At 44.8% G+C, this 24,488-nt stretch overlaps 1 protein-coding gene across 1 annotated transcript in view; it reads right to left on the bottom strand.

Annotated features, from left to right (window-relative positions):
* The window catches only part of LOC120052473 (neurogenic locus notch homolog protein 2-like), a 58,241-nt gene that overhangs the window by 15,630 nt on the left and 18,123 nt on the right, over positions 1 to 24,488 (bottom strand). The window contains exons 3-24 of the mRNA XM_038999405.1: positions 12,223 to 12,488; positions 11,310 to 11,651; positions 8,757 to 8,879; positions 8,359 to 8,592; positions 8,048 to 8,203; positions 7,710 to 7,907; positions 7,484 to 7,597; positions 7,273 to 7,386; positions 6,908 to 7,141; positions 3,845 to 3,955; positions 3,545 to 3,737; positions 3,305 to 3,450; positions 3,067 to 3,180; positions 2,831 to 2,950; positions 2,565 to 2,717; positions 2,150 to 2,378; positions 1,693 to 1,894; positions 1,453 to 1,606; positions 1,091 to 1,275; positions 858 to 990; positions 463 to 714; positions 254 to 366 (exon numbers count right to left, since the gene is read on the bottom strand). Of these exons, the coding sequence (XP_038855333.1) occupies positions 254 to 366; positions 463 to 714; positions 858 to 990; positions 1,091 to 1,275; positions 1,453 to 1,606; positions 1,693 to 1,894; positions 2,150 to 2,378; positions 2,565 to 2,717; positions 2,831 to 2,950; positions 3,067 to 3,180; positions 3,305 to 3,450; positions 3,545 to 3,737; positions 3,845 to 3,955; positions 6,908 to 7,141; positions 7,273 to 7,386; positions 7,484 to 7,597; positions 7,710 to 7,907; positions 8,048 to 8,203; positions 8,359 to 8,592; positions 8,757 to 8,879; positions 11,310 to 11,651; positions 12,223 to 12,488 (3,886 nt within the window). The remainder of the gene's footprint in view (positions 1 to 253; positions 367 to 462; positions 715 to 857; positions 991 to 1,090; positions 1,276 to 1,452; positions 1,607 to 1,692; positions 1,895 to 2,149; positions 2,379 to 2,564; positions 2,718 to 2,830; positions 2,951 to 3,066; positions 3,181 to 3,304; positions 3,451 to 3,544; positions 3,738 to 3,844; positions 3,956 to 6,907; positions 7,142 to 7,272; positions 7,387 to 7,483; positions 7,598 to 7,709; positions 7,908 to 8,047; positions 8,204 to 8,358; positions 8,593 to 8,756; positions 8,880 to 11,309; positions 11,652 to 12,222; positions 12,489 to 24,488) is intronic.

Genomic DNA, 24,488 nt, shown 5'->3' with positions numbered 1-24,488 from the left:
AATCAACGGTGTAGTGCTAAGGCAAAAACCAAAACATGCACCGTGTTTGGAAACCCTGCAGTAGGGAAAGAAAACTCACTCCATATCTACATTAGAGGTAAATACAATTTTATACAGCACAATGCAATTGGAAATCCATTCAAAACAAAGAGAGAAAGACCAGCAAGCTGGCACATGGAGTACTTAGTAACACAGCAGTCTGGCAGTTGGAAAACAAACATTGAAAATGGTAGAGTAACGTTATATGACTTACTGGTTGACAGATGCATGTGTATCCATGCACTGAGCTCATGTTCATGGAGCAGGTGCCACTGTTATGGCACGGCTTCGACTGGCACAGGTCCACCATGGACTCACAGTGGCGTCCTAGGACAACAGACAGACATGTCATGTTATACAGCATGAATGTGGGGTAAGCTAGGTAACTTGATACTTTCTAACATATACAGAGGGGCACTCTACCTGTGTAGCCCAAGCGACAGCGGCACTGGTAGTCATTGGCCAGCTGTACACAGTCCAGGCTACCAGGAGAGTGGCAGGGACCAGAGAGACACTCGTTGACATCCCCCTCACAGTGTTCCCCAGCGAAGCCAGGGGGGCAGGAGCAGGTGTAGCGTCCCACCCCGTCCACACACTGGCCCCCGTTCAGACAGCGAAGCTCCCAGGAGCCAGGCTTGGGAGCACAGTCGTCCACATTCACCTCACACTGAACACCTACAGAGAAGGGGAGGAGAGAGAGAGGAGAGTGGGAGGGAAGACCATCAGTTCAGAGGTCAGAATTATAGTTGTACATTATGCAAAACCAATGGGTCAGAAAGAGATAGATAAAGCAAGAGTATCTTCCGGTATCTGCTTACCATTAGTGCCAGGTGGGCAGGCGCAGGAAAAGCGGTTTATGAGGTTGATGCAGGTTCCTCCGTGGTGACAAGGATTAGAGTGACACTCATCCACATCATATTCACAGTTCACCCCCTGGTAGCCAGCCTTGCACTGGAACAGATTAATACATTTTTAGATGTTTCCCTGGGTGCAGTACAGTAAGTGCAATACTTAGATCCCACACGCAGACACACATTCATACACAACTTACCATACACTCATATGTGCCCTGGTAGTCCATGCAGGTGGCCCCGTTGCGGCAGGGGTTGGAAAGGCACTCATCCACCATCTCGTTACAGTAGCTGCCCGTGTAACCAGGCAGGCACTGACACTGGTGGGCATTACCCACGTTCACGCAGCGACCCGAGTGCTTGCACACTAACTCCACTTGTATACCTGGCCGAGACAAAGACACACACAAAGACACGTTAACCAGAGACGCATTATGAGTAATATATCTTCAAATGGTCTTTACCTTAAATATATCTTTACCTATATAAGTTTCATATTTCACTGGTGACAGAGAGGTGACTGAATGAAAGAAATGGTACTATAGAGGCATTGCCTGCTCACCGTTCCGAGCAGCATAGTCCTGACAGGACATGTTGGGGACATCACAGTACATGCCAGTCCAGCCCACAGGACAGTGACACAACCAGGTGGTCTCTGACTGGGAACAAGACCCTCCATTTTGGCACAGTGGCTGGCTACACAGGTTCACAAAGTTCTGCATGGAGAGAAAAGTGAGTGTACAATTTTAGCATTGATTTTCAAATGAAGAACCAGGCAAGAACCATACTACACACACTCTACCTGGCAGTTCTGTCCATTGTAGCCCACAGGGCAGGTGCAGCGGTAGGAGCCCAGGCCGTCAGTGCAGGTTCCTCCGTTCTGGCAGGGCTGAGAGTCACACTCATTCTGCTCATACTCACAGAAGGTGCCGTAGAAACCAGGACGACAACGACACGAGAAGGTGTTGATGTCATCAACACAGGTCCCGTTATTCAGACAGGAACTAGAGGAAGGGAGAAACAAATTGAGAGAGAGAAAGAGAGATGTAGTCATGCATGATGGAAAGTCGAACATATGTAGGTAGATAGGAATTCCTTGTGCGTTGCAAAGGAAATTCATTTTCAATACATGTTCTATACATCTAAATGTGTCCCAATCCACATATCAAAAAGGAAACTCATCGAAGAATAATTCTGAGTGCATCTCAACGTTAAACCCTTTAAAATTGTGACTATAGTTACAGTCCTTTGTAACCCACCTCTCAGTGCATTCTGGGATGTTGTGTTCACAGAGGATTCCATCGAAACCTGGCCGGCACACACAGACAAAGCTGTTGACGTAGTCCCGGCACACAGCTCCATTCTGGCACGGCTGACTGGCACACTCGTCCACTTCTGCCTCACAACGCTCACCATCAAACCCTTGCCGGCAGTCACAGGAGAACCCTCCCACTTCGTCCACACAGGAACCACCGTTCAGACACGGGTCTGAGAGGGAGAGAGAGACACATAAAAAGAAAGGGTTGGAGTCAGACAAGAAGTTTAAAAGACCCAGAATAGTAACTAACTACGGAGATGAGAGTGTACAAGGTGCTCATGGAGAGTACCCAATATGCAGTAGTATACGTGTTGAAAGTACAAATTAAAGTAAAAGAGAAATGTGTGATAACTCACTGGGGGAGCAGTCATCGATGTTGGTCTGGCAGTTGAGACCGCTGTAGCCTGGTCGACACTTGCACACGTAGCTGCCCTGGCTGTTGATGCAACGGGCCCTGTTCTGACATGGGTTCTTCATGCACTCATCCACATCCTCAGTGCAGCGGGGGCCTATTCACAAACATACCATTTCAATTAACATCAACGCAACAACTGAATGGTAGAAAATGTCCCCCAACACACACACACAAACAAACCTTTTCTCTCTTTCTATGAATACTCACCTTGCCAGCCGCTGGAACATCGACAGGTGTAAAAGGTGTAGTCTGGGGTTGGCTGACACACACCTCCCCTCTCACATGGATGAGATGCACAGGGAACCAACTCGTCCTCACAGTGTTTTCCTGTGGACGTACATAGCAATATTGGTAATATCCAAAATGGCCACGATACAAATCAACTCAGCTCCAACAGAGGGAATGTGTCCTGGATAGTACAGTAGTGTGGCTGGTGTTGTTACCGGAGTATGGAGGATCACACAGGCAGCTGTAGGTGTTGACTCCGTCCACACAGGTACCATGGTTCTCACACGGGCTTGATGCACACTCCTCCATGTTGAACTCGCAGTTCACACCTGAGGGGAGAGGGATGTTTTTAACTAAAATGGTGAACAGAAAAACACGTGTATCTGTTAGGTACTGCAGTTTAATGGGATCATCTGTATATTAATAAAGGATAAATGAAACCCTGATTCAGACCTGTGAATCCGGGGCGACACTGGCAAGAGTATCCGTTGAGTCTGTCCACACAGGTGCCTCTGTGCTGGCAGGGGCTGGACTGGCACTCATCCTTCTCCTGGTCACAGTGCTGCCCCACCCAGCCAGAATCACACTCACAGTTGTACCTACATACAGACCAGGGGAGGGGTAGGAATATTATTTTACATGAAGTACGTAACTCAAGAAAGAGATAGAGAGATAAGGTGAGGAGAAGCGTACCCGCTCTGCTGCTCTACACAGTCTCCGTGTACACAGGGCTGGGGGGCACAGTGGTTGGTGCCAGAGTGGCACAAGGGGCCGTGGGTGCCAGGGGGACACTGGCAGATGAAGCCGTTTACCTTGTCCACACACGTACCCCCACTCATACACGGGCTGGAATTACACTCATGGATATCCACGTCACATTTTACACCTGTGAGAGAAGGAATTCAGAAAGTTCATTCATTCACTGGAAAAAATCAGGCTGTCATTAACATGGAAATGCATCTGAATAGATGAGAGGGAGAAGTGTGTGTTTACCTGCGTATCCTGGAGCACAGACACACTTGTACTCGTTGATCCCGTCCTGGCACTCTCCATATTCACAGGGGTTACTGGCACAGTCGTCAACATTGAACTCACAGTTCACCCCTGAGAAGAAAACCAGAAGACAAACCATTTAGTCTTGAGTCTAATGTAAGAAAGGAAGGATGCATTTTGAAGTGACTTGAACAGGCTCTCCATTACACAAGGTAGACGCAGTTCCAATGGCCTCCACCAGGGGGAGCTGTGGACTAGCTGATAGTGCTTAACAGGTGTGTTCCAAAGAGAGCTGAGCGAGTGAAAGTGTGTGTGACCTAAGCTAGCTAACTGGCTGGCTGACTGGCTGTATGTGTCTGTCTCGGTCGGTGTGTGTGTACAGCACCAGTGCTCTGGCCGCACTAATCCCCCCAGGCCACTGCAGCGTGCTGGGCACAGCAGGGCAGAGCTCGGACGACCCTTATGACTGTTCCACTCCTGTTTGAGTGCATTGTGCTGAGAGCTACAGGAAGCCCCTTCCACACCACAGACCACAACAGAACTGAGTAGGAACTGCTGGTGTTTCAGGTTCAGAGCAGCACATAGCTTTGGGGCTGAGAGCACCTTCTGAGCAGCAGTGTAAGTTGGGGCTACATGACACCAATGAAGTCATGGTCTACTAAAGTTTACAAACTATAGTCTGGTCATGTTCAAGACCAGAGTTTTACACATAACAGTGTTTTCCCTGGGATTTTTTTCAGCAGTGGTGGCTAAGGTAGTGGGGTGGGGGATACCCCACCAGGAGATCTTTTTGGTAGAATGACTGCGAGGCCATTTCTGGTGACAATTTAAAAGGACATTCTACTCCAAAACGTATGAACTTAAAGGTGCTCTGCTGCTCCTCTCTCCCTTCGCTGTGCTCTTGCTCTACCCCAGGGGTGTCACACTCATTTTGCCGCACGGGTCACATTTGGTATTCACTGAGGTCCGGAGGGCCGCAAAAAAATGGTCCTCTATCCAAGAGGTCTTCAACCTTTTCTTGCCCAGGGAACCCTCCCAGGCAAACCAGCGACCCAGGGAACCCCATCATAGAAAACATTTTAACAGGTCTTGTCTTATCATCAGGTGAATGATAATGGAAAGGAGAAGTGATCAACATTTAAAAATTAATAGATTTGGTAGATTGTTTTGATGTCCATACATAATTGGAAGAGGACGTGTAAACTAACACAGCCAATAAGCTAGAAAGGTAACTCCAAACACATTTTCACTAAGATCAGCTATTTAGCTGGTTAATCAAAGGTTAGACATACAGTTTTGCCAACACATGACCAAGTCAAGAGAGCTAACCAGCAGCGCTTGTTGAAAAAGCAGTGTTATAAAATGTTATTTGTCAAATGTGCCTAATACAGTGGGTGTAGACTTTACTCCAGTGATCCAGTCAAATACGCCAGTGAATGTAATTTGTTGAGAAATAAAGTAATTAGAAATAAAATCTCTCTTTTCCACTGTATGTAATTACATTAGTTTTTCTATTGTTGCTAGCAATATTTATATATATTTTTTAAATAAACACTTTTTTCACAACAGCAAATTCTTCTTCTTTTTATGCAGAGCCCCATGCAGTGCAGACCGCCGGTTGAACACACCTGCTCTATACATCACTTTTGGCATTTTTGACGCTCCCTGACTGTCTAGCTTTTGTTTCGATGACTGTTAGCAAACAGGTCAGAGTGAAGGAACTATAAATGAAGTACACTACATGACCAAAAGTATGTAGACACCTGCTCGTTGAACATCTCATTCCAAAATCACGGGCATTAATATGGAGTTGGTCCTCCCTTTAGCTGCTTTAACAGCCTCCGCTCTTCTGGGAAGGCTTTCCACTAGATGTTGGAACATTGCTGTAGGGACTTGCTTCCATTCAGCCACAAGAGCATTAGTGAGGTCGGGCACTGATGTTGGGCGATTATGCCTGGCTCGCAGTCGGCGTTCCAATTCAGCCCAAAGGTGTTGGATGGGGTTGAGGTCAGGGCTCTGTGCAAGCCAATCAAGTTCTTCCACACCGATCTCAACAAACCATTTCTGTATAGACCTCGCTTTGTGCATGGGAGCATTGTCATGCTGAAACAGGAAAGGGCCTTCCAAAAACTGTAGCCCCAAAGTTGGAAGCACAGAATCGTCTAGAATGTCATTGTATGCTATAGCGTTAAGATGCCCCTTCACTGGAACTAAGGGGCCTAGCCCGAACCATGTAAAACAGCCATTATTCCTCCTCCACCATACTTTACAGTTGGCACTATGCATTCGGGCAGGTAGCATTCTCCTGGAGTCCGCCAAACCCAGATTTGTCCATCGGACTGCCAGATGGTGAAGCGTGATTCATCACTCCAGACAAAATGTTTCCACTGCTCCAGAGTCCAATGGCGGCGTGCATGGTGATCTTAGGCAAGTGTGGGGCTGTGTGGCCATGGAAACCCATTTCATGAAACTCCTGACGAACAGTTCTTATGCTGACGTTGCAGTTTGGAACTCGGTTGTGAGTGTTGCAACCGAGGACAGACAATTTCTACGTGAGCTTGTGTGGCCTACCACTTCGCAGTTGAGCAGTTGTTGCTCCTAGACATTTCCACTTCACAATAACAGCACTTAAAGTTGACCGGGGCAGCTCTAGCAGGGCAAAAATTTGATGAGCTGACTTGTTGGGAAGGTGGCATCCTATAACATGCCACATTGAAAGTCACTGAGCTCTTCAGTAAGGCCATTCTTGTACCAATGTGTGTCTATGGAGATGGTATAGCTGTGTGCTCGATTTTATACACCTGTCAGCAATGGGTGTCACTGAAATAGCCGAATCCACTAATTTTAAGGGGTGTCCACATACTTTTGTATATAGTCATTTCAATGCCATTCGAGATCGTTTTCCCCCTATTATTTTACTTCATATTTTTGGGAGAGGCAATGGTTTAGCAGATGTAAGTTTATTTTCTGTTTGTCCAAACATTCTCTTGTTGCTTTCCTCTTATTACAAAGTTTTTGCTCAATAAAATGAAAATAGTCCACCCATTCTCTGTCTCTGCTCACCCGAGGTGCCAGGCAGACAGTTGCACTGGTACTTGTTGACCAGGTCGATGCAGCGTCCACGGTTCTGGCAGGGGTTGCTGTGGCACTCCATGACCTGGACGTTGCAGATAGAGCCGGTGTAGCCCGGGTCACAGTCACAGGAGAAGGTGGCGATGCCGTCACGACAAACCCCATGGTGACAGGGCTCTGGGTCACAGTCATCTATGTTCTCCTTACACAACGGCCCCGAGAAGCCTGGGAGGGGAAACCAAACTTTGAGTAACAGTTAAAGATTCCCTGTATTAATGCTTTAGTTTAGACATCATGTTTAAAAATGTGAGAAAGGTACGTTAATTAAAGTTGAGATAGTGAAGGCTGTCTAGTACCTTCAGCACATTCACACTCGTAGCCGTTGGGACGGTCGATACACTTGGCCCCGTTGAGACATGGTGTGCTGGAACACTCGTCAATGTCGATCTGACACATCTCCCCACTGAATCCTAAAGGCCAGGGACGGAACCCAGCTTCAAATACTGTAGATACAAACCTTCTGAAACACTATGACAAATGAATTTGATTAGAAAAAGGCAGACGAACCTAGAGGGCACTGGCAGACGTAGCGTTTGACTTGATCCAGACAGATCCCTTGGTTCAGACATGGAGAGCTGGCACACTCGTTGATGTCAATCTCACAGTGTGTTCCCTCAAATCCTTGAAACAGAGAGAGAATATTACACAACAGTACTGTGTGTGTGTGTGTGTGTGTGTGTGTGTGTGTGTGTGTGTAATTAGAAAGAGATAGGGAATCACTGATCACACACACCTTCCATACAGATGCAGCTGTAGTCTCCTATGCGGTCCAGACAGGTGCCGTCGTTCTGGCAGGGGCTGGACGCACACTCATTGATGTCTGTCTCACAGCGCGGCCCACCATAACCTCTCGCACAGTTACATGTGAACGAGCCATCTGTGTTCACACACGATCCTCCATGCTCACAGGGGTTTGGACCTGAGGGGAAGCCTGAGAGAGGTTAAATACACACAACTATAAAGGAGTAACGAAAGTACCAAAGGGAAAGGAAGGATTTTTCTTAAAGAATAGTCTGTAGAGTCAAATTACAAAATCACTCTAGGTATCATGTGTTCTGATCTGTCCCTCACCTATGATGCACTCGTTGATGTCGTCATTGCAGGTGCTTCCTATGTAGCCTGGGGCACAGTTGCAGTTGAACATGCCGTTGATGGGGTTGGTGTCGCACTGCGCCCCGTCCCGGCACGGGCTACTAATGCAGGCATCGTTCACGTGGCAGAGCAAACCTGGTAGGGAATACTCAACAGTCAGTCAGCCTGTGTGTTTTCTGTGCTTATAGATAACCCTTGTGGATTAATACACTCTCTTTCTATTTATCCATCAGTCTGTCCATAAAAGATGTCTGTATATATCTATACTATAGACAGGCTTTGTCCCACACCTGTTTTTCCATAGGGGCAGACACAAAGGAAGGATGCCACACGGTCAATACAGGTGGAGCCATTGGTGCAGGCAGCCGTAGCACAGTCATCTATGTTTTTAGAGCAGTCCAGGCCACTCCAGCCGTTGACACATACACAGGTGTAGCTGCCCTGGATGTTGCTGCAGGTCCCCCCGTTCTGACATGTGTTGGGCTGCAGGCGACACTCATCCACATCCTCAGTACAGAACTGACCTGTAGGGGGAAAAAAGTTGGACATTCGAGAAGAAAAAACTCCCCCAATTTGGACACAGAGAGAAACCACAGACAAAGAAACACAGACACTGAACGAAAAACTGAAACAAAGAAGAAAAGCCAACCAGACAGACACAAAACCATGGACTATTCTTTATCCTTACCAGTCCATTCTGGGGGGCATTGGCAGTTGTAAGTATTGACACCGTCCATGCAGGTCCCACCATTTCGGCATTGATGGCCGGGGCAGTCGTCAATGTTGTTCTCACAGTTAGTACCATTGAAGCCTGCCATGAGAGAGACAAAGACAGATATGATACTTAGGCTAATTACACTACATGAAAGCCCGAACCATGAAAAACAGCCCCAGACCATTATTCCTCCTCCACTAAACTTTACAGTTGGCACCAATGTTCCCTCTTAGCTGCGGGCAGGCACGCAGTAGCTCCGAGACTGCCGCACAGAATATCAGCCCACGGAGAGAAGAACGAGATTGACCTTCACTCAACTTTCTAGAGTAGTGGTCACCAACCGGTCGCTCGCCATCGACTGGAAATCTCCAAAGCATTCCTAGTCGATCGCCAAACATTTCTGTGAATAACCCAACGATAAAGCCTTGTGCACTATAGGCCTACCTCTCGCCAATCGGATGGCTCAGATTACCATGTCTGCAGTAAAGTAGCAGGCATAAGAAATCTACAGCAAAGTTGATACTGTGAGATTTCAAAATGTTTAAAACCATGACTAGAGAGAGACTGTCAACGAATACAGCAAAGAGCTGCTGTTTTTATGACTTCATGTTTAAGTTCTTAAATCAGCACCGTCAACTAGAGGTGGACCGATTAATTAGGGCTGATTTCAAGTTTTCATAACAAAATCGTTAATCGCCATTTTTGGACACCGATTACACTGCACTCCACGAGGAGACTGCGTGGCAGGCTGACCACCTGTTACCCGAGTGCAGCAAGGAGCCAAGGTAAGTTGCTAGCTAGCATTAAACTTATCTTATAAAAAACAATCAATCTTCACATAATCACTAGCTAACTACACATGGTTGATGATATTACTAGTTTAACTAGCTTGTCCTGCGTTGCAAATAATCAATGCGGTGCCTGTTAATTTATCATCGAATCACAGCCTACTTCGCCAAACGGGTGATGATTTAACAAGCGCATTCGTGAAAAAAAGCACTACCGTGGCACCAATGTACCTAACCATAAACATCAATGTCTTTCTTAAAATCAAAACACAAGTATATCTTTTTTTAAACCTGCATATTTTGTTAAAAGAAATTCATGCTAGCAGGCAATATTAACTAGGGAAATTGTGTCACTTCTCTTGCGTTCTGTGCAAGCAGAGTCAGGGTATATGCAGCAGTTTGGGCCGCCTGGCTCGTTGCGAACTGTGTGAAGACCATTTCTTCCTAACAAAGACCGTAATTAATTTGCCAGCATTTTAGGGATGCCAACCGTTCGACAAAATACGTAACGGTTCCGCGAAACCTGAAGGATCTGGAGAAGGTCTGTATGGAAGAGTGGGCCAAAATCCCTGCTACAGTGTGTGCAAACCTGGTCAAGAACTACAGGAAACGTATGATCTCTGTAATTGCAAACAAAGGTTTCTGTACCAAATATTAAGTTCTGCTTTTCTGATGTATCAAATACTTATGTCATGCAATAAAATGCAAATTAATTACTTAAAAATCATACAATGTGATTTTCTGGATTTTTTTAGATTCCGTCTCTCACAGTTGAAGTGTACCTATGATAAAAAATTACAGACCTCTACATGCTTTGTAAGTAGGAAAACCTGCAAAATCTGCAGTGTATCAATACTTGTTCTCCCCACTGTATATCACTCCAGAAAACACGTTTCCACTGCTCCAGAGTACAATAGCAACGAGCCTTACACCACTCCAGCCGATGCTTGGCATTGCGCATGGTGCTCTTAGGCTTGTGTGCGGCTGCTCGGCCATGGAAACCCATTTCATGAAGCTCCTGACTAACAGTTCTTACGCTGACGTTGCTTCCAGAGGCAATTTGGAACTCGGTAGTGAGTGTTGCAACCGAGGACAGAGGATTTCTACGCACTCCGCGCTTCAGCACTCGCCAGTCCCGTTCTGTGAGCTTGTGTGGCCTACCACTTCGCGGCTGAGCCGATGTTGCTCCTAGACGTTTCCACTTCACAATAACAGTACTTGTTGCCTGGGGCAGCTCTAGCAGGGCAGAAATTTTACAAACTGACTTGTTGGAAAGGTAGCATCCTATGACAGTGCCACATTGAAAGTCACTGAGCTGTTCAGTAAGGGCCATTCTACTGCCAATGTTTGTCTATGGAGATTGCATGGCTGTGTGCTCGATTTTATACACCTGTCAGCAATGGGTGAATCCACAAATTTGAAAGGGTCTCCACATACTTTTCTATATATAGTATTTCACTACTATCAATCTTGCTGGCAATCTCTGTCATATAATGTATAATTTACATAGTGATGACAAGTTATATTGTAAACAGATAACATGGGCTAGGGTTGACAGTTGATTGTTGTGCCCACAAAACGCCATTGGGAACAGTAGGGATTTAATACATAGTGTCTAGTGTTATAGCGCCCGTAGGATTCTAGTGCTTGGACCTCAAACATTGATTGCAACAAGCTGCATTCATACAGGCCTCACTAGGCATTTCTCCATCTTTCTTTCCCTCTCTCTCTCTCTTACCTGGCAAGCAGTGGCACCAGTAGCTGGTCTCAGAGGTTGGGCGACACGTGCCCCCGTTGAGGCAGGGTGAGGGGGAGCAGGGGATGTAAGGGGTCTCACATTGGCGGCCAGTGAACCCGGGGGCGCAGTTACACCTGTAGGAGCCGGGGGTGTTGACACACCCCCCTTGGTTCTGACATACCGGGGCAGAGGCAGCACACTCGTCAGTGTCGTTGAGGCAGCGAGGACCCCAGTAACCTGGAGGACAGGTACAGCTGAACTTGCCCCCAGACAGAGAGCTGCAGGTGCCTCCATTAGCACAGGGTCCCGACAGACAGCTGTCCTCACGATTACAGCGCATGCCTGGACACACAGGGAGAGAGGCAGTGGAAAAAGAGATGAGTGGGCCGAGGTTATATAACAGAGAAATAGGGGAAATAGTGGGGAAGGGGATACCTAGTTAGTTGCTCAACTGAATGAATTCAACCGAAATGTGTCTTCTGCATTTAACCCAACCCCTCTAAATCAGAGGTGTGGGGGGCTGCCTTAATCGACGTCCACGTCATCGGTGCCTGGGGAGCAGTTGTTGTTGGGGGTTAACTGTCTTGCTCAAGGGCAGAACGGCAGATTGTTCCACCTTGTTAGCTCAGGGATTCAAACCAGCGACCTTTCGGTCACTGGCCAAACGCTCTTAACCGCTAGGCTACATTGCCTCATGTCCTTGGTTACTTATCATAGCCACAACATACAAAACAGACTTCTGATCAATGCAAAAGCTTCTGATCAATGCAAAAGCTAAGGGCTGTCCTGAATACATGCACCAAACAAATGACGACATAGTGGAAAGAATGGATTTGGACTAGTGAACTGCACAGCACTTAGCAGGAGCGCTCGTACAGTATTAAGCAACAGTTTGAGTCAGAGAGAAGCTGACCTGTCCATCCGTGGGCACACTGGCACTTGTACTTGTCGAGGGAGAGCAGGGTGCAGACTCCTTGGTTGGCACATGGGTTTTTGGGGAAGCAGGTGGAGTTCTGGGGGGTCTGGCAGTGCTGCCCGGTGTAGCCCAGGGGACAGGAGCAGGTAGGGCTGCCCGGGATGCCCGACACAGCCACAGAGCAATTCCCCCCATTCAGACAGTAACCAGGGTGACATGGGTCTTTGTGATGGCAGTAATCACCCAGGAAACCTGCGGCACACCTGTAGACAAAGGACAATAGAAGTTGTCTCATCAATACATCACAAACAGGACATTATCAGCTATAGAAACCTACAGAACAAACACTATAGATCAAAGAGGAACAGGAGCAGCAATAGTGGACAACAGTACAAATCAGTCATAGCGTAAGAATCTTAGTGAGCTCCTAAAATATTGGGACAGTGACACACTTGTTGTTTTGGCTCTGTACTCCAGCACTTAGTCATTTTATCATTTCAAATCCTATGAGGCTAAAGTACAGACTGTCAGCTTTAATTTGAGGGTATAACCATCCATATCGGGTGAATCGTTTAGAAATTGTCCTCACATTTTAGGTTACCAAAAGTATTGGGACAAATCCACTGATATGTGTATTAAAGTAGTCAAAAGTTTAGTATTTGGTCCCATATTCATAGCACGCAATGATTACATCAAGCTTGTGACTCTGCAAACTTGTTGGATGCATTTGCCGTTTGTTTTGGTTGTGTTTCAGATTATTTTGTGCGGGGTAAAGGTTGACAGCAAGGTCAAGTTCTCAAAATATTTAAAAGCAGAAGGATGCGACGAGGTGGTGTTAGATGGAAGTGGCAATTTACCACAGGTGGACTCCAATGAAGTTGTAGAAACATCAAGGACGATCAATGGAAACAGGACGCACTGGAGCTCAATTTTGAGTCTCAGCAAAATGGGGGGGACTATGTTCAAAAAGTGCTTTAATTTCTAAACGGTACCCTCAAATTAAAGCTGACAGTCTGCACTTTAGCCTCATAGTCATTGTATCATTTGAAATCCAACGTGCTTGAGTACAGAGCCAAAACAACAATAAAATTGTCACTGTCCCAATACTTCTGGAGCTCACTAAGTCAGAGAGGTTATGTGGGATAATGTAATGAATACAGGGAAAAATACTACACTGAACAAAAATAAAGGCAACATGCAACAATTTCAAAGATTGAGGTACAGTTCATTTAAGGAAATCAGTCAACTGAATTAAATTCATAAGACCCTAATCTATGGATTTCACATGACTGGGAATACAGATACACATCTGTTGGTCACAGATACTGTACCTTAAAAAAGGGTGTGGATCAGAAAACCAGTCAGTATCTGGTGTGACCCCCCTTTGCCTCATGCAGCGGAAGATCTCTTTCCCATAGAGTTGATCAAGGCTGTTGATTGTGGCCTGTGGAATGTTGTCCCACTCCTCTTCAATGGCTGTGCAAAGTTGCTGGATATTGGCGGGAACTGGAACACGCTGTCGTACACATCAATCCAGAGCATCCCAAACATGCTCAATGGGTATCAGGTGAATATACAGGCCATGGAAGAACTGGGACATTTTCAGCTTCCAGGAATTGTGCATCATCATGCTGAAACATGAGGTGACAGCGGCGAAGGAATGGGACAACAATGGGCCTCAGGATCTCGTCACAGTATTTCTGTGCATTCAAATTGCCATAGATAAAATGCAATTGTGTTTGTTTTCCGTATCTAATGCCTGCCCATACCATAACCCCACCATCTACCCGGTACAGTTGAAACCGGGATTCATCCGTGAAGAGCACATTTCTCCAGCGTGCCAGCATTGAAGCCGGATGTGGAGGTCCTGGGCTGGCGTGGTTACACGTGGTCTGTGTTTGTAAGGCCCGTTGGAAATACTGCCAAAGTCTAAAACGACATTGGAGGTGGCTTATGGTAGAGAATTTAACATTCAATTCTCTGGCAACAGTTCTCGTTGACATTTCTGCAGTCAGCATGACAATTGCACGATCCCTCAAAACTTGAGACATCTGTGGCATGTTGTGTGACAAAACTGCACATTTGAGTGGCCTTTTGTTGTCCCCAGCACAAGGTGCACCTGAGAGAAATACGTTTTTTGTACGTATGGAACATTTCTGGGATCTTTTATTTCAGCTCATGAAACATGGGACCAACACTTTACATGTTGCGTTTATATTTTTGTTCAGAATAGTTAGACTAATCATGTTCATGTCACTGGAGCTACTGTAAATCATTTGAATAGAGCTGAGCAGGGGAAAGGGTGACAGCAAGGTCAAGTTTAAAAAATAAAAATGCAGAAGGATGCAACGATGCGGTGTTAGATGGAAGTTGGCCAAGTGGCAAAAACAAAAAACAAGAACAATCGTATGTGAAGTTGCACAAATACATGTAAACATAAAAACAAGGACATATAAGGCCAGCTCACCATCGCTAGATAGTGTGTGTGTGTATGTGTGTGTGTGTTAAGTCACAAGACATAGAGAGAAGAACAGAGAAAGAAATGCCCTATGTGAAGTGATTTAACGACATGACTAACAGCAGAGTGGGAATTACAATATTGCACAAAAGGACAACTGAAAACCCCCACTCTGCCCCATACTTTCACTGTTTCTTCACATGTCCCTCTCAGTTTGACATTGTCATTTTGTACTGTAGTCAGCTCGAAGTCTGTGTATATTGTATTTTGTATTGTCTATTTTCTTAAGTTCTGTCTACTGGTTGTGGTCACAGACCGATGGAGGTTGAAGCATGATCAGTGGTCACGCTGCTCTAGACAGACACGGTCTCAGGGCTCTATTGCTTCTCAGCACACCGGAGTGTGTGTCTGGCACACTGCCAATATACTGTCAAGAGACTCTCAGCCATAGAGTAAACGGCTGACTATCAGATATAGGTCTTCACACCTACCTCCCTGAAGGGGCTCAGCGCAGGCGGCTGGTGAAATCTTAATTGGGGAGGACAGGCTCATAGTAATGGCTGGAACGGAATAAATTCCATTCACTTACACACGTCCCCCCCCCCCCCCCCCCCCCCCCCCACACACACACACACACACACACACACACACACACACACTTCCTTTTCTCAAAAAGGAATACATTTTTATTTCACAGATCATTGAATGACAAACATGTCGGAGCACAGTAAACGGGAAAAATGTGAATCTTTTGAAATGGAGATGGGAATCATTTTTAAATGTCTCACACGTACTACATATATTCTGCACTACACCCAAACACAGCTTGAAAATATTAGGTTGAGAGAGCATGGGAAACTCTGGCTGTCATGATTCATGACAGTGAGAACTCCAGAGTAGATCGACTGAAAGTGTATAAGTGTAACCCTAATATTTATCACACAGTCGCAGGCTTCAGAGGATTCACATACCTGTTTTAACATGCTTGTTTCACACATACACGCACAACCTTAAAAAACAGATCTTCAAAGAGCTGTAACACAGACCTCCTCACCTCTCTCCGATTGGACATGCTCCACAGGCATGACTAGGCTACTTCCCTATAATACCTTCTCATCCCTCCCGTGTCTCCTCAGTCTCAGCACTCCTCTCCTTGTCTTTGGTTACACTATTCCCTCACCCCACCCAAAAACACACACAACTAAGCACAGCCTGTCAATGATATCACAACAATATGTGCTACCCTGGGAATTTACTCTCCCCTCCACTCTACTCCAAGGCAACCTCTCAACCCTCTGAAACAATGATGACACGGCCCCTGACATAGATCACTTTAGCAGCCTGTCAAATAAAGCTGACCATGTCCATGTAGGTAATCGTTTTATATTTCAGAAGACCTATAATGTATGAGTAATGGGGAACATGATATTTAACAAAAAATAAAATCTCTCTGGAATTCAACTGTGTTGAAAGAAAACATTACATAAGTTTGATTTCATTTAATTGGGTTTATAATTTCTGTATCCTTTCTATTTCTGTTGACAGAAAGAAATGTCTTGTCCTTCAGCTTTGTATGCTCTATTTAATATAATATTGCACCCTAACAAAAATCCCCCTACAGCTAAAGAACAAGGCCAAAGAACAGCATTATTATTGGGAGTTTCTAGGTGAAAACAGGAGAGGACCTAATATGACTTATAAGACAACAAACCATGTTGGCCTGTGTAGTCTGTTCACTGCAATGTGCTGAAGCATGTTGAAAGAAACGAATAAAACACATTAACAAAAAAAGAAATGGGACAAAGCAGTGCACAAGGCCCTACAGTCAAATACAGTCCAGACTGCTCCTCACCACACAGTAGTCAGCTCTACATTCAGGAAGAACTCAGTGGTTCTGCAGCCAAACTCATCTATAGGATTCTTTGTTATTCTCCATGTGGGATTTGTCATTCCCTCCCTCCCACTCAACCTTCTTCCCTGTCCTTCTCTAAGTGCAGTTCGCAGCAGCTTTCCTCTCCCTCTCTTCTCGGGGTGTCAGGTTTCTACAGCTGGTTCACATTAGAGAGCCCCAGTCCCGTCAATGCACCTCCTCTCCCTCGGCTCTCTGATGGCTGACCTCTCCCTGTCCTGTCAATGGGGGCGTGGGTTAGGGCTTGGGGATTGCCTCTCCAACTCTCTCATGGACCCCCGCCCGCTCACTGATGCCTAAACTCCATCATTGGTACTCTACCCTGCACGTTAGAGACTACTGTCCTATATGCAGTGCCATCGGGAAGTATTCAGACTCCATTACCTTTTCCACATTTTGTTACGTTACAGCCTTATTCTAAAATTTATCAAATAAAAATCCTCATCAATTTACAAACAATACTCCACAATGACAAAGTGAAAACAGGTTAAGAAATTTTTGCAAATGTATTCAACATAACCTTACTTAAGTATTCAGACCCTTTGCTATGACACTCAAAATTGAGCTCAGGTGCATCCTGTTCCCCTTGATCATCCTTGAGATGTTTCTAAAACTTGATTGGAGTCCACCTGTGGTAAATTCAATTGACAGTGCATGTCAGAGTAAAAACCAAGAGATCAAAGGAATTGTCAGTAGAGCTCCAATAGACAGGATTGTGTCGAGGCACAGAACTGGGGAAGGGTACCAAAACATTTCTGCAGCATAGAAGGTCATCAAGAATGCAGTGGCCTACATCATTCTTAAATGGAAGAAGTTTGGAACCACCAAGACTCTTCCTAGAACGAGCAATCGGGTCACTCTGACAGAGCTCCAGAGTTCCTCTGTAAAGATGGGAAAAACTTCCAGAAGGAAAACTCTGCAGCACTCCACCAATCAGGCCTTTATGATAGAGTGGCCAGATGGAAGCCACTCTTCAGTAAAAGGCACATGACAGCTCACTTGGAGTTTGCCAACAGGCACCTAAAGGCTCTCAGACAATGAGAAAAAAGATTGTCTGGCCTGATGAAACCAAGATTGAACTCTTTGGCCTGAATGCCAAGAATCACATATGGAGGAAACCAGGCACCATCCTTACGGGGAAGCATGGTGGTGGCAGCATCATGGGGCATGTTTTTCAGAGACAGGGACTGGGAGACTAGTCAGATTCGAGGGAAAGATGAACGGAGCAAAGTACAGAGAGATCTTTGACGAAAACCTGCTCCAGAGCACTCAGGACATCAGACTGGGGTGAAGGTTCACCTTCCAACAGGACGACCCTAAGCACACCAAAACAATGCAGGAGTGGCTTCGGGACAAGTCTCTGAATGTCCTTGAGTGGCCCAGCCAGAGCCCGGACTTGAACCTGATCGAACATCTCTGGAGAGACCTGAAAATAGCTATGCAGCAACTCTCACCATCCAACCTGAGGGAGCTTGAGAGGATCTGCAGAGAAGAATGGTAGAAACTCCCAAAATACAGGTGTGCCAAGCTTGTAGCGTCATACCCAAAAAGACTTGAGGCTGTAATCTCTGCCAAAGGTGCTTCAACAAAGTACTGATTAAAGGGTCTGAATACCTATGTAAAATGTGATATGTTTTTTAAAAGCCTGTTTTTGCTTTATCATTATTGTTTATTGTGTGTAGCTTGATGAGGGGAAAAAAACAATTTAATCCATTTTAGAATATGCTGTAACATTACAAAATGTGGAAAAAGTAAAGCGGTCTGAATACTTTCCGAATGCACTGTACATAGTCATTGACCACTGGTCAATTTAATAATGTTTACATCCGGTTTTACCCACTTTATATGCATATACTGTATTCTAGTCATGGCCATCCTATACAACTACTGCTGTACACATCTTTTCTATTCATATACTGTCCATATATTCTGATACGTCCAATTTCTTGCTCTTTTGATAAATATTTTACTGTCATTGTATTGCAGCACTGTGAGAGCTAGAAACATAAGCATTTCGCTGCACTGGTGATAACATCTGCAAATCTGTGACCAATAAAATTTGATTGGATGTAGGTCTGACCCCATTTAGTCGACTGGTTAATTGTTTTGTCGATAGGCTGTTGGTCGATAGAGATTCTTTTAGTTGAGCAGTGGCAAATATATCAAAAAAACTATTATGGCACATGAGACACCTGTCTGATTCACACATTTACAATGTTTGTTTGGTTACGGTACTTTCTGTTAATTGCATTCAATATATTATTGTTACAGTCTTATCGTTGTCATTGTACTAGTGGACATGTTTGCAGAGCGCACAACCTAGGCTACACTTATTTAATTCCTTTTAAGAGTTGTCAATATATTCATTGTCTTTTGTTTGGAGCGCTACTGTCAATCTTGAGTAACATGCTGACCACACCGCTCCCATTACGTAAAATAAATGTAGACATACACTACCGGTCAAAAGTTTTATAACACCTACTCATTCAAGGGTTTTTCTTTATTTTTTACTATTTTCTATATTGTAGAATAATAGTGAAGACGTCAAAACTATGACATAACACATGGAATCATGTAGTAACCAAAAAAAGTGTTAAAATCAAAATATGTTATATTTGAGATTATTCAAAGTAGCCAAAATTGATGACAGCTTTGCACACTCTTGGCATTATCTCAACCAGCTTCATGAGCTAGTCACCTGGAATGCATTTCAATTAACAGGTGTACTTTCTTAAAAGTTAATTTGTGGAATTTATTTCCTTCTTAATGCTTTTGAGCCAATCAGTTGTGTTGTGACATGGTAGGGGTGGTATACAGAAGATAGCCCTATTTGGTAAAAGACCAAGTCCATATTATAGCAAAAACAGCTCAAATAAGCAAAGAGAAATGGCAGTCCATCATTACTTTAAGACATGAAGGTCAGTCAATCCATAAAGTTTCAAACTTTTAAAGTTTCTTCAAGTGCAGTCAAATCAAGCACTATGATGAACCTGGCTCTCATGAGGACCGCCACAGGAATGGAAGACCCAGAGTTCTCTGCTGCAGAGGATAAGTTACCAGCCTCAGAAATTGGAGCCCAAATAAATACTTCAGAGTTCAAGTAACAGACTCATCTCAACATCAACTGTTCAGAAGAGACTGTGAATCATGCTTACATGGTCAAATTGCTGCCACGAAAACACTACTAAAAGGACACCAATAAGAAGAGGAGAATTGATTGGGCCAAGAAACAAGAGCAATGGACATTAGACCGGTGGAAATTTGTCCTTTGATCTGGAGTCCAAATTGGAGATTTTTGGTTCCAACCGCCGTCTTTGTGAGACGCGGTGTGGGTGAACGGAGGAACTCTGCATGTGTTTTCCCACCGTAAAGCATGAAGGAGGTGGTGTGATGGTGCTTTGCTGGTGATACGGTCTGTGATTTATTTAGAATTCAAGGCACACTTAACCAGCATGGTTACCACAGCATTCTGCAGTGATACTAAACCCTAACCAGATGGGATGCCGTGAGATTATAATTTGTTTTTCAACAGGACAATTACCCAACACACCTCCAGGCTGTGTAAGGGCTATTTTACCAAGAAGGAGAGTGATGGAGTGCTGCATCAGATGACCTGGCCTCCACAATCCCCCGACCTCAACCAATTTGAGATGGTTTGGGATGAGTCGGACCGCAGAGTGAAGGAAAAGCAGCCAACAAGTGCTCAGCATATGTGGGAACTCCTTCAAGACTGTTGGAAAAGCATTCCAGGTGAAGCTGGTTGAGAGAATGCCAAGAGTGTGCAAAGCTGTCATCAAGGCAATGGGTGGCTATTTGAAGAATCTCAAATATAAAACTCATTTTGATTTTTTTAACACTTTTTTGGTTACTACATGATTCCATGTGTTATTTCACAGTTTTGATGTCCTCACTATTATTCTACAATGTAGAAAATAGTAAAAATAAAGAAAAACCCTTGAATGAGTAAGTATTCTAGAACTTTTGACCGGTAGTGTACATGTTATTCAAGCATTTCATCCAAACTGCTCAAGCGCGGCTGCATACCCTGGTGCTAAAATAAATAAATGTTTACACTTGATGTGCTGCAAGTCCACACTCCCATCTCTTCATTGGTTTTTAGGAACATATACCCACATGGGTGATAGAAAACTGTACTGCAGTCCACACTCCATTCCAGTTAGTGGTGGTAATGAACCTTAAAGTTGGTTGCCAACCGCCATATAAAGTCAGAAGATGACTGAAGGAGGAGAGATTACTAGAAGCTAACTAGGTTGACCTTTTTATCTGTGGATTCATTATTAGAGTAGAGGACCTTGTGCATTTCAGGTAAAATAAATAACCAAATTAGCTAGCAACAGCAATCTAGATAGCTAAACGGCCCTGAATATTTCATGCATTTCGACATGACCCAAATTAATATACACTGCTCAAAAAAATAAAGGGAACACTAAAATAACACATCCTAGATCTGAATGAATGAAATATTCTTATTAAATACTTTTTTCTTTACATAGTTGAATGTGCTGACAACAAAATCACACAAAAATGATCAATGGAAATCAAATTTATCAACCCATGGAGGTTTGGATTTGGAGTCACACTCAAAATTAAAGTGGAAAACCACACTACAGGCTGATCCAACTTTGATGTAATGTCCTTAAAACAATTCAAAATGAGGCTCAGTAGTGTGTGTGGCCTCCACGTGCCTGTATGACCTCCCTACAACGCCTGGGCATGCTCCTGATGAGGTGGCGGATGGTCTCCTGAGGGATCTCCTCCCAGACCTGGACTAAAGCATCCGCCAACTCCTGGACAGTCTGTGGTGGAATGTGGCGTTGGTGGATGGAGCGAGACATGATGTCCCAGATGTGCTCAATTGGATTCAGGTCTGGGGAACGGGCGGGCCAGTCCATAGCATCAATGCCTTCCTCTTGCAGGAACTGCTGACACACTTTAGCCACATGAGGTCTAGCATTGTCTTGCATTAGGAGGAACCCAGGGCCAACCGCACCAGCATATGGTCTCACAAGGGGTCTGAGGAGCTCATCTCGGTACCTAATGGCAGTCAGGCTACCTCTGGCGAGCCCATGGAGGGCTGAGCGGCCCCCCAAAGAAATGCCACCCCACAACATGACTGTCCCACCGCCAAACCGGTCATGCTGGAGGGTGTTGAAGGCAGCAGAACGTTCTCCACGGGGTCTCCAGACTGTCACATGTGCTGCTTTCATCTGTGAAGAGCGCCAGTGGCGAATTTGCCAATCTTGGTGTTCTCTGGCAAATGCCAAACGTCCTGCACGGTGTTGGGCTGTAAGCACAACCCCCACCTGTGGACGTGGGGCCCTCATACCACCCTCATGGAGTCTGTTTCTGACCGTTTGAGCAGACACATGCACATTTGTGGCCTGCTGGAGGTCATTTTGCAGGGCTCTGGCAGTGCTCCTCCTGCTCCTCCTTGCACAAAGGCGGAGGTAGCGGTCCTGCTGCTGGGTTGTTGCCCTCCTACGGCCTCCTCCACGTCTCCTGATGTACTGGCCTGTCTCCTGGTAACGCCTCCATGCTCTGGACACTACGCTGACAGACACAGCAAACCTTCTTGCCACAGCTCGCATTGATGTGCCATCCTGGATGAGCTGCACTACCTGAGCCACTTGCGTGGGTTGTAGACTCCGTCTCATGCTACCACTAGAGTGAAAGCACCGCCAGCATTCAAAAGTGACCAAAACATCAGCCAGGAAGCATAGGAACTGAGAAGTGGTCTGTGGTCACCACCTGCAGAACCACTCCTTTATTGGGGGTGTCTTGCTAATTGCCTCTAATTTCCACCTGTTGTCTAATCCATTTGCACAACAGCATGTGAAATTTATTGTCAATCAGTGTTGCTTCCTAAGTGGACAGTTTGATTTCACAGAAGTGTGATTGACTTGGAGTTACATTGTGTTGTTTAAGTGTTCCCTTTATTTTTTTGAGCAGTGTAGTTGGTTCAGAGTTTGTTTTGATATTTCAACCTGATCGCGTCTGGTGTGGTTGGACAAAATCAACATGTGCGCGATGGCGGACACACGCACATGCCTGATCTAGTTAGCATGTAAGGACACGCACCTGATTATGCATAGAAGTAGGCCTAGGCTACCTGGCCTGCGTGCAAATGTAGGCTCATAAACTGTGCACATTTGGGGGATCTGATACTAGTTCTGATTGTCTTAATTTCTCATGAATTTTTTTATTAGCCTCAAAAACAGCAAGTTAACAAAGTCTGTTTTTACATCAATTGAGAATGACAATAGTTCTCTCAAATGTAGCCTATATGAAATATCTTTCCAGCGCTTTCCCTTTTGATAACCACTCAGCATGAAAGAGAAAAATGTCATGCTCTGATCCTGTGGAAACGTCATAAAATTGGCCTACCTGATTACTTATTATCAAGGGCTTGACTTGGACTGAAATAGGTTCTGGTACTCATTTTGTGTGCTGGGACTGTTTATATTTAGGTGCAGGAGCTCCACAATACTTTTATGATAATATTCTATAAAGAGGAACAGGTGCTCAAGCAGTAGAACATTTGAGGTGCCGGTACTCAGCTCCGGTGAGCTCCTGCCCAAGTCAAGCATTGCTTCTTATCCCTTCCGCAAATTGCCTAAAGCTGTGTCTGTCCCGAGCTCACTGGTGCAGGAAACTGAGGACCCAGAATTGTATATGCAATGTTGAAAGTTCCCTAGTGCAAGCTTCAGGTGGACCCAAGTTAAATAGTTCATTCAATGTTTCAAGTTCGTTGCAGACAGGCCATGTGTAACCAATGTGATTTATAGGATTTTTTTTTTTTTTTTTAAATCAGGATATTTTCTACCTGCAGGTTGCAATATTTTTATTTGTGGGCTCCAAAATTACTGGCACCCCTGACTGGCAATGCACAAACAATGCTTAAACAAACAAACAATATAATTATAGAGATAAACTCAAAATACCAACATGTGAGAAATACTGTACTTTATTAATGTTTCAATGGAACCAACCAAAATAATTTATTGATTTAATTAAAAATCAATGTCCTCCAAATCAAGGTTTCACAATTAATGGCACCCTTAAAGATTATTGCAAATAACATCTACCAAAATTAAACCACTAATTAAATTACACTTATTTAAGTTTATCTAAGTCTTAAGGAACTATATTGAGCCATTACATCACTTCCTGTTTCACCAGGGTATAAAAATGAGGTAACACACATGCAATATCCCGCTGTCATCCAACACCATGAAGAAAACAAAAGAACTAGCAGTTAAAGAGACAGATGGTCGTAGACCTTCATAAATCTGGTAATGGCTACAAGAAGATCCACAAACCATTGAATATACCACTGAGACCTGTCAGGGCAATTATTAGAAAATTCAAAAGATGTGGAACAGTAGAAAACCTCAGAGGACGCGAATGCATTTTGCCCCCCAGGATAGGGAGGAGGATGGTGAGAGAAGCAACAAAATCCCCAAGAATCACTGTGAAAGAATTGCAGGCCTTGGTGACGTCTTGGGGTTACCAGGTTTCAAAAAGCACCATCAGACGCCACCTCGACATCCACAGGCTCTTTGGAAGGGTTGCCAGAAGAAAGCCCTTTCTGACCCCAAGACACAGACGCAAGCGCTTGGAGTTTGCCAAACGTCATTTAAATTATGACTGGAAGAAGGTGCTCTGGTCAGATGAGACCAATATTGAACGTTTTGGTCAGATACAGCATCGGCATGATTGGCGTCGAAACAGAGATGCATACAAGGAGAGGCACCTCATACCCACGGTGAAATATGGAGGGGGGGTCAGTGATATTTTGGGTCTGTTTTAATTCCAGAGGTCCAGGGGCACTGGTTAAGATTGATGGCATAATGAATTCTACCAAGTATCAGGCAA

The sequence above is a fragment of the Salvelinus namaycush genome, chromosome 8, assembly GCF_016432855.1.
Source record: "Salvelinus namaycush isolate Seneca chromosome 8, SaNama_1.0, whole genome shotgun sequence".
NCBI lineage: Eukaryota > Metazoa > Chordata > Actinopteri > Salmoniformes > Salmonidae > Salvelinus > Salvelinus namaycush.
Note: the sequence above shows the minus strand (reverse complement) of the source record. Positions and strands in the feature narration are given on the sequence as shown.